Source organism: Cherax quadricarinatus, chromosome 78, assembly GCF_038502225.1.
Source record: "Cherax quadricarinatus isolate ZL_2023a chromosome 78, ASM3850222v1, whole genome shotgun sequence".
NCBI classification, from domain to species: Eukaryota; Metazoa; Arthropoda; class Malacostraca; order Decapoda; family Parastacidae; genus Cherax; species Cherax quadricarinatus.
In genome coordinates, this window is record NC_091369.1 from 19,116,731 (window position 1) to 19,126,730 (window position 10,000).

Consider the following 10,000-nt stretch of genomic DNA (forward strand, 5'->3'; position numbering starts at 1 on the left):
AAAGGGAGAAGGTGAGTGGTGCTGAGGCACTTGTGAGGACAAAGAACTTTATCAATGGACGTAAAAGAGATATTATACCAGAGGAGAGTGATACCAACACTGTTATCTGGGTGTGAACCATGGGTTTTTTATGTTGCAGCGGGGAGGAATGTGAGGTTATGTGAAGCATGGGTTTTGTATGTTGTAGCGGGGAGGAATGTGAGGTTATGTGAAGCATGGGTTTTGTATGTTGTAGCGGGGAGGAATGTGAGGTTATGTGAAGCATGGGTTTTGTATGTTGTAGCGGGGAGGAATGTGAGGTTATGTGAAGCATGGGTTTTGTATGTTGTAGCGGGGAGGAATGTGAGGTTATGTGAAGCATGGGTTATGTTTGTTGCAGCGGGGAGGAATGTGGGGTTATGTGAAGCATGGGTTATGTTTGTTGTAGCGGGGAGGAATGTGAGGTTATGTGAAGCATGGGTTATGTTTGTTGCAGCGGGGAGGAATGTGGGGTTATGTGAAGCATGGGTTATGTTTGTTGTAGCGGGGAGGAATGTGAGGTTATGTGAAGCATGGGTTTTGTATGTTGTAGCGGGGAGGAATGTGGGGTTATGTGAAGCATGGGTTATGTTTGTTGTAGCGGGGAGTCATATGTGGGGTTATGTGAAGCATGGGTTATGTTTGTTGTAGCGGGGAGGAATGTGAGGTTATGTGAAGCATGGGTTATGTTTGTTGTAGCGGGGAGGAATGTGAGGTTATGTGAACCATGGGTTATGTTTGTTGTAGCGGGGAGGAATGTGAGGTTATGTGAAGCATGGGTTATGTTTGTTGTAGCGGGGAGGAATGTGAGGTTATGTGAAGCATGGGTTATGTTTGTTGTAGCGAGGAGGAATGTGAGGTTATGTGAAGCATGGGTTATGTTTGTTGTAGCGGGGAGGAATGTGAGGTTATGTGAAGCATGGGTTATGTTTGTTGTAGCGGGGAGGAATGTGAGGTTATATGAAGCATGGGTTATGTTTGTTGTAGCGGGGAGGAATGTGAGGTTATGTGAACCATGGGTTATGTTTGTTGTAGCGGGGAGGAATGTGGGTTATGTGAAGCATGGGTTATGTTTGTTGTAGCGGGGAGGAATGTGGGGTTATGTGAAGCATGGGTTATGTTTGTTGTAGCGGGGAGGAATGTGAGGTTACCAAAAGTAATATTCAGAGGGCAGAGGAGGGGTTGCTGATGTGGTTTGGACATTTATAGAGGATGGAAAAAAAAGGTGACTTGGAGGGCATACTAAGTAGGGGCAGAGGAAAGGAGTAGTAGATATCGTCCTAGGAAAGGCTGGGAATAAACGAGATTTTAAGTTCTAGGGGCTTGTACATCCATCAGGCTTATGAGAACATCCTAGATAAGAGTGGAGGTAAGTGATTTTTATTATATGACTTGCTGTAGAAGTGCGAGTATGGAGTTATTTATGGAAGGATTTAGGGAAAGCAGTCAGCAGGGCTGGGGTAGGAAGTACAGTGCCTGCACTCTGAAGGAAGGATGAGGATGTTGTGGCTTGCAGGGGTTTCTGAGCTGTAATGTTGTGGTTTGCAGGGGTTTCTGAGCTGTAATGTTGTGGCTTGCAGGGGTTTCTGAGCCGTAATGTTGTGGTTTGCAGGGGTTTCTGAGCTGTAATGTTGTGGCTTGCAGGGGTTTCTGAGCCGTAATGTTGTGGTTTGCAGGGGTTTCTGAGCTGTAATGTTGTGGCTTGCAGGGGTTTCTGAGCCGTAATGTTGTGGTTTGCAGGGGTTTCTGAGCTGTAATGTTGTGGCTTGCAGGGGTTTCTGAGCCGTAATGTTGTGGTTTGCAGAGGTTTCTGAGCTGTAATGTCACCTGTTCTGGCAAGACAGTGATTGAGTGACAAGTGAAGCAGATTTCACTTTTGTTGGTATCACCTACGTCGGCGGGAGACGATAGGGGTGTTAAAAAATATATTACAAAGTGTACTTACTGCATTTCATACTAAAAACAAAGACTTCATGATGAAATAAATTCTTTAAAAAATCTCTAAATTCATTGTTTTATCTGTGAGGTTCCCAAGCGATTAAAGTGTAGCACCAGAGGAGAAAGATACACCAGTTACTTCGGCTCACCATGACCGAGTCATCCAGCAGCGCCGGGGACCTGGTCATGTTGCCCTCAGCACCTTCGTCTTCATCTTCGCCTATGCTCACACCTTCAAGGTCGCTCGCGTTGGCTGCAAATATACAGCAAACGCTGTGGTACTGCTGAAGTTCGTTATTTAAAGATACAATAGGCAGCACGATTGGGTTGCTGAATATTCATAAGAATTCTCAGCCAATGCTGTGTAGCTCAGCATTCTGGAAGATACAGCAGACTGTGCACGATGCTGTATGACTGGATCTATACGAGAAAGAAAACACTATTTAAAATATATTCTCACAAGTCAGTTCCTCCTCAGTGTCGTTGAAAGATATAAGCAGCTTCCATGTTAATTAATATTCTTTTCGATATTACACACATTTACAGGTTAATAACAGAACAATTCACAGAGAGAAGAATGAGATACATTGGCCATTGGCACGAGTTAATAATAATGTAGAGTGACTGTATGTCAACACTGAAGTTAATAATGTAGAGTGACTGTATGTCAACACTGAAGTTAATAATGTAGAGTGACTGTATGTCAACACTGAAGTTAATAATGTAGAGTGACTGTATGTCTGTGCTGAAGTTAATAATGTAGAGTGACTATGTCTGTGCTGAAGTTAATAATGTAGAGTGACTGTATGTCAACACTGAAGTTAATAATGTAGAGTGACTGTATGTCAACACTGAAGTTAATAATGTAGAGTGACTGTATGTCAACACTGAAGTTAATAATGTAGATTGACTGTATGTCTGTGCTGAAGTTAATAATGTAGAGTGACTGTATGTCTGTGCTGAAATACTGAACTTAGACATGGCAGTAGATTATATCAAACATACAAAATATTTTACAATGATATCTAAAAACCGAAGTGTGATACGTTTTGACCTGGCAAGTAAATATTCATAACTCTTGATGGTTAGTGTTGACCTGGCAAGTAAATATTCATGACTCTTGATGGTTAGTGCTGACCTGGCAAGTATCATAACTCTTGATCGTGAGGTTTTGAAAACTCATCCCAGTGGCATTGCTGCAGATGGGCTTCATTTTTTGACGTGAACCTTACGTTCACTGGAGGGTTCATTCCTGATCCAATTGTCCAAACTCTGTGTGTGAGTATAAACACACAACTCGAGGAAGGGAATATCACTCACTCCGTCTGTCTGTCTGTCTGTCTGTCTGTCTGTCCGTGTCTCTCTGTCTCTGTCTGTCTGTGTCTATGTCTGTCTCTCTGTCTGTGTCTGTGTCTGTCTCTCTGTCTGTGTCTGTCTGTCTGTCTGTCTGTCTCTCTGTCTCTGTGTCTGTGCCTGTCTCTGTCTCTCTGCCTCTGTCTGTCTGTCTCTGTCACTGTCTGTCTGTCTGTCTCTGTCTCTGTCTGTCTGTCTGTCTCTGCCTGTCTCTGTTTGTCTCTGTCTGTCTCTGTCTCTGTCTCTCTGTCTGTGTCTGTCTGTGTCTGTCTGTGTCTGTCTCTCTCTGTCTCTGTCTGTCTGTCTGTCTCTTTTACAGAAGAACTTAGCAGAAGCGACCAGATTTTCGCTTAGCAGATTACAATGGGCTTAGAGAACACCTATCATCTGTGGTCTGGGGCATCAAAGAGAACAGTTTTGTAAACTCTATACACGCTGCCCAAAGAAAATTTATTCTGTTTAGAGAAATGAGACCGAATAGAAATGATCCGCAATGAATGAAGAATAAGCTCCAACATCCCTTGGGGCAGAAGAAAGGAATTTATAGCTTGTGAAAAGAGGTGAGGGGTGTCTCGTGGAGTAATATACATGCGTTAAGATCGAGGTTAAAATAAAGAGGTAAGAAAAGCTAAACGATACTATGAAATTAATGTGGAAAATTATTCAAAAACTAACCCGAAAGGCTTTTTTCTGGAATATAGAGCAACGGGGTAGCTGACTGACGAAGAAAATATAATGTTGAAGATTGAGACACTTATGCAACATATGGGAATCGTTATTGAAGAAATGTTTCGCCACACAGTGGCTTCATCAGTCCAATATAGATCAGAAGGGTGTAAGGAGAGGAGGAGTTTGAGGTAATCAGTCCCTCAGAATTCTTTGAAACAAGATCCCATGATGCTTCAGTGTCTGACAGTTGTGATGAATGGTTTGAAAAACCGACAAGTTGAAGATTGAGGGACTGATTACCTCAAACTCCTCCTCTCCTTACACCCTTCTGATTCGTATTGGACTGATGAAGCCACTGTGTGGCGAAACATTTCTTCAATAAAGATTCCCATATGTTGCATAAGTGTCTCAATCTTCAACTTGTCGGTTTTAAAACATTTATCAAACAATGTAATGTGCTCGATTCATAAAAATTATTTCCTCTCTGTTTTCATACAAGACACAAACGATATACCAGTTATTAATTTTTATAATGGGCCTGATGAAAATAAATTATGTAATGTCACAGTCACTAGGGATACGGTAATCAAACAGGTAGACCGATTAAAGCAAAATAAATCCCCGGGTCATGATGAACTTTCTTCAAGGGTTAACTTGTGGAAAATGGAACTTCTTGAACCATTGATCAACATTTTTAGTATAGAGTCTGATATGTGGAAAATGGCTAATGTAATTCCCATTTTAATGCAGGGGATAAGTCACTACCGTCAAATTACCGGCCAATGAGCCTGACCTCAATTGTAGGCAGATTACTAGAGTTAATTATGCTTGTCAAGAAGCCATCGTGATAAGCAGAATTTGTTCTATGACGTTCAGCATGGATTCACGAGAGGCTATTCCTACCTAACTAATTCACTGACTTTCTTCAATAAAGCATTTGAGGTTGTTTATCATGATAAAGAATTTGATATTATTTATTTGAATCTTAGTAAAGCTTTTGATAGAGCACCACACTAAAGACTGTTAAAGAAAGTGGCAGCTCACGGTATTGTGAGAAAAGTGCTGTCACGGATCGAAGCGTGGCTCACCAACAGGAAGCAGAGAGTGTGTATAAACTGGGAAAATCTGAGTGAGGATCAGCAACAAGTGGCATTTCACAGGGAGTAGTTTTATTCCCATTGTTGTTTATAATATACATTAATGACCATGACCAGGGAATAACTAGTGATATGAGCAAATTCGCTGATGACACAAAAATAGGCAGAATAATTGATTCAAAGGAAGATGTCACTGAACTTCAGGTAGGTTTAGAAAAACTCATGTCGTGGTCAGAAAAAGGGCAGATGCAGTTCTTTATAGATAAATACAGTGTCCAGAAGCTCGGGAATGTACATAATCCTAGCGCTTATAGATTAAATAATGTAGAACTTGGCCATACAGATTGTGAAAAGGACTTAGGGGTTATGGTGAACAACAACAACCTGGAATCTAGAGAGCAATACCTATACTTACGTAATATAGCAAACAGATTACTGGGATTTATATCAAGAAGTAATAAGAGTCCAGAAGTTATACTTCAGCTCTACACATCATTAGTGATGCATTATATAGATAATGCAGCTCAGATTTAGTCTCCCTATTACAGAATGGATATTAATTGTTAGAAAACATTAAGCGAAGGATCATTTTATGAATCAGTAAATTGACATTAAGAGGAACGTTAAAAAGGGGATAAGAAAAGCTAAAAGGGACTATGAAATTAAAGTTGCTAGGGATTCTAAAACTAACCCAAAAAATTTTTTCCAGGTCTATAGAACAAAAGTTAGAGATAAGATAGGTCCCCTAAAAATAACTATGGGCACCTTACTGACGAAGAGAATGAAATGTGCTCGATTTTAAATAATTATTTTCTCTCAGTTTTTACACAGGAAGACACTAACAATATTCCAGTAATTAATTTTTATAGTGGGCCAGAAGAAGATAAATTATGCAACATCACAGTCACTAGTGAAATGGTTGTGAAGCAGATAGACAGACTGAAGCAAAATAAGTCACCGGGTCCTGATGAGGTTTTTTCAAGGGTTCTTAAGGAATGCAAAATGGAACTCTGTGAACCATTAACTAATATTTTAATTCATCTCTTCAAACAGGTGTAGTGTCTGATATGTGGAAGATGGCTAATGTAATTCCTATTTTTAAAACAGGGGACAAGTCGTTACCGTCAAATTACCGCCCAATAAGCCTGACCTCAATTGTAGGCAAATTACTAGTCAATTATAGCTGAGATTATAAGAAGCCATCTCGATAAGCATAGCTTGATTAATGATACTCGGCTAATTTATTAACTTTCTTCAGTAAAGCTTTTGAGGCTGTTGATAAAGAATTTGATATTATTTACTTAGATTTTAGTAAGACTTTTGATAGAGTTAGACACCAAAGACTGTTAAAGAAAGTGGCATCTCATGGCATTGGGGAAAAAGTGCTCTCGTGGATCGAGTCATGGCTCACAGACAGTCCTGCTTGCATATTGGTGTTCTGAAATACGTGTTTGGAGGTCTCTTGATGTTTCGCCCACATATAATTTGTTGCAGTCATTACAAGGGATTATGTATACCCCTGCAGAGGATGGAGGCTTGTCCTGTCTACTACTGGTGATGTCCTTGATGGTCGTGGTTGTGGAGGTAGATACTTGGAATGATGTATTGGAAAAGATGTTGGAAACATGTTTGGCAATGGAGTTGGTGGGGAGGACTATGTATCTCTTCTCGGCAGTGTCTTCTCTGGGTGTGTTGAAGATGTTTAATGCCCGCCGTCTGCAGTCTCTGATGAAGTGACGAGGGTAGTGGAGTTTAGAAAATATTTGTTCAATTATAGTGCATTCTTCCTCAAGGAACTCGTTGCTGCAGATTCTGAGTGCACGCAGGAAGAAGCCTATAATTACACTAAAACTTTTCTTCAGAGGACTCGCCGCATTCTGAGGGGCTCAGAACAAGGGAAGAAACTTCTGCACACCATGCCCAGCAACCCCAGACCTGCCAGAATGTACGGCCTGCCAAAAACTCACAAGCCTGGTATCCCACTGAGGCCCATTTCCTCGGGAATAGGCAGTGCTCCCCACCAGCTCTCAGGAATTCTCGCAAAACACCTCTCTAAACTCTTGGGCACTATCAGTCCAGCACATCTCAAACACTCGGGTGATCTTCTCAATCGCATTCGCAACATCAACATCAGGAACAAGAAACTTTCCAGCCTTGACGTGACTTCCCTATTCACCAAAGTGCCTACTACACAAGCCATCGATCTCTTGCGCAGGAAAATTGACGATTCACTTGATCTTCCCATTCCAGCAAGCGATTTCATCGACCTTGTTGAACTATGTGTTGGCTTTACGTGTTTCTCTTTCGAAAATCACCTCTTTCAGCAGACTTTTGGACTACCCATGGGTTCGCCACTCAGTGCGGTCCTGGCGAACCTATACATGGAACATCTAGAAGCCGAACGTTTCTCCACCATTATTCCTTCGTCTGTCACCTGGCTCCGTTATGTTGACGACATTCTCCTCATAACTCCTAAACGCTTCAACGTTCAAGCTCTCCAAGACAAGCTCAACCAGGTCGAGCCTTCAATCCAGTTCACACTTGAAGGAGAAGTCGGCAACACTCTTCCTTTCCTTGATGTTCTGCTCTGCAAAGCTGACCACGAACTTCGTTTTAAAGTCTATCGAAAACCCACCAACCAAAACGATCTTCTCCACTTCTACTCTCACCACGACACCAAAACCAAACGTGGTGTAATTATAGGCTTCTTCCTGCGTGCACTCAGAATCTGCAGCAATGAGTTCCTTGAGGAAGAATGCACTATAATTGAACAAGTATTTTCTAAACTCCACTACCCTCGTCACTTCATCAGAGACTGCAGACGGCGGGCATTAAACATCTTCAACACACCCAGAGAAGACACTGCCGAGAAGAGATACATAGTCCTCCCCACCAACTCCATTGCCAAACATGTTTCCAACATCTTTTCCAATACATCATTCAAAGTATCTACCTCCACAACCACGACCATCAAGGACATCACCAGTAGTAGACAGGACAAGCCTCCATCCTCTGCAGGGGTATACATAATCCCTTGTAATGACTGCAACAAATTATATGTGGGCGAAACATCAAGAGACCTCCAAACACGTATTTCAGAACACCAATATGCAAGCAGGACTGACGATACAAGGAATGCCTGTGTACAACATCGCAATTCACACAACCATTTAATTAACTACAGAAACTCAAGACTTATCGCCACAGAAGACAACACTCAATACCGAAGAATCCTGGAATCATCGCTTATCTCTATAACCAACAATTTCAACCAGAACAACGGCTTCTATAACATAGCTGAACCACTCGCCAAGAAACTTCTTCATCGCTATCCCACATAAGAACATAGAACACTGCAGAAGGTCTACTCACAACTTGTCCAATACCCCTGCCAAGCTACCCAAGACTCTATAACCCCACCCGGTAGATCATCAGATGCAGCATTCTCCACCTGACCTCAACATTCTGAACATGACTATAAATACTCCCGTACCTTCCACCCCAGGTAGATCTGTGTGTGACTTGAAAAAGCCCACTGTGTGGGTGAAACGTTGTCAATAAAGGATCACATTATACTGCATATGTGTTTATATTTCCATTGTGTCGGTATTTTATACCATTTATTTCTAGAGGGCCTAAAACTGATCCTTGTGGAATGCCACTAGTGACTAATCCCCATTCAGATTTCACTCCATTAATGGTAACCTCTGCTTTCTATTGGTAAGCAATGCCTCTGTACATGCTAGAACTTTACCTCCTATACCATGAGCTGCCACTTTTCTTAAGAGTCTCTTGTGAGGTACTCTGTCGAAGGCTTTACTAAAATCCAAATAAACTTATCATATTCTTTATCACTGTCAACTGCCTCAAATGTTCTATTGAGGAACGTCAGTAAATTTGTCAGGCAGGAACGACCTCTCGTGAATCCATGGTGAGATTCATTTATCAAGTTATGCTCTTCAAGGTGACTTCTAATAATGTCAGCTATAATTGATTCTAATAACTTGCCCACTATAGATGTCAGGCTTATTGGACGGTAATTTGAAGGAGTGGACTTATCCCCTGATTTGAATATAGGAACCACATTAGCCATCTTCCACAGCTCTGGCACAACACCGGTAAGGAAGAACGCATTAAACACACTCGTTAATGGCTGACTAAGCTCCATCTTGCATTCCTTAAGTACCCTGAAAAACAACTCGTCGGGTCCCGGGGACTTATTTTGCTTCAGTTTGTCTACCTGTTTAATAACCATGCCCCTCGTGACAGTAATATTAGTTAATTTAAATTCATCAGGAACTAAATAATTGTTAATTACTGGAATCTCATTTACATCTTCCTGTGTAAAAACTGACAAAAAATAATCATTAAATAAGGAACACATTTCCAGTTTGTTATCAATCAGCTGTCCATTCCCAATTTTCAGAGGTCCTACTTTTTCCTTCACCTTCGTCCTATACACTTGAAAGAACTCCTTTGGATTAGTCTTTGATTCATTAGCAACTCTAATTTCATAGTCACGTTTAGCCTTTCTAATCCCTTTTTTTTACTTCTCTTTTAAGCTGAACATATTGGTCAGTAAGGTTAACCTCCCCTTTTCTCCCCTAATAGATGCTTTAGCCTCTTGTTAACCCATTTGCGATCGTTATTATTAGACCTAATTTCTCTCTGGAGAATGTATATACTCTGGGCATGGTGTACATTGTTAAGAAAAAATCATAAAAGCAGATCCCTTCATAATCATAAGTATGATCATCGTCAATAAAATCACTAGCTAGATAACCCCAGTCGAGATTTGACAGGTGTTCCCTAAGTCCATTATAATCGGCAGAACGAAAATCAAGGATTTTTACCGTATTATCATTATTCTTGTATTCCCAGTTGATGCTGAAACTGATGGATTTGTGATCACTTGCGCCAAGCTC

General features: G+C 41.2%; 2 protein-coding genes across 2 annotated transcripts in view; both read right to left on the reverse strand.

Moving 5' to 3' along the window:
* LOC128701484 (methyltransferase-like protein 25B) overlaps window positions 1–10,000 on the reverse strand; it is a gene marked incomplete at its 5' end in the record, with an annotated part of 360,140 nt that overhangs the window by 156,485 nt on the left and 193,655 nt on the right.
* LOC128701481 (sialin) overlaps window positions 1–10,000 on the reverse strand; it is a 185,207-nt gene that overhangs the window by 85,542 nt on the left and 89,665 nt on the right. The window contains exon 4 of the mRNA XM_053795175.2: window positions 2,106–2,209. Coding sequence (XP_053651150.2) covers window positions 2,106–2,209 — 104 coding nt within the window. The remainder of the gene's footprint in view (window positions 1–2,105; window positions 2,210–10,000) is intronic.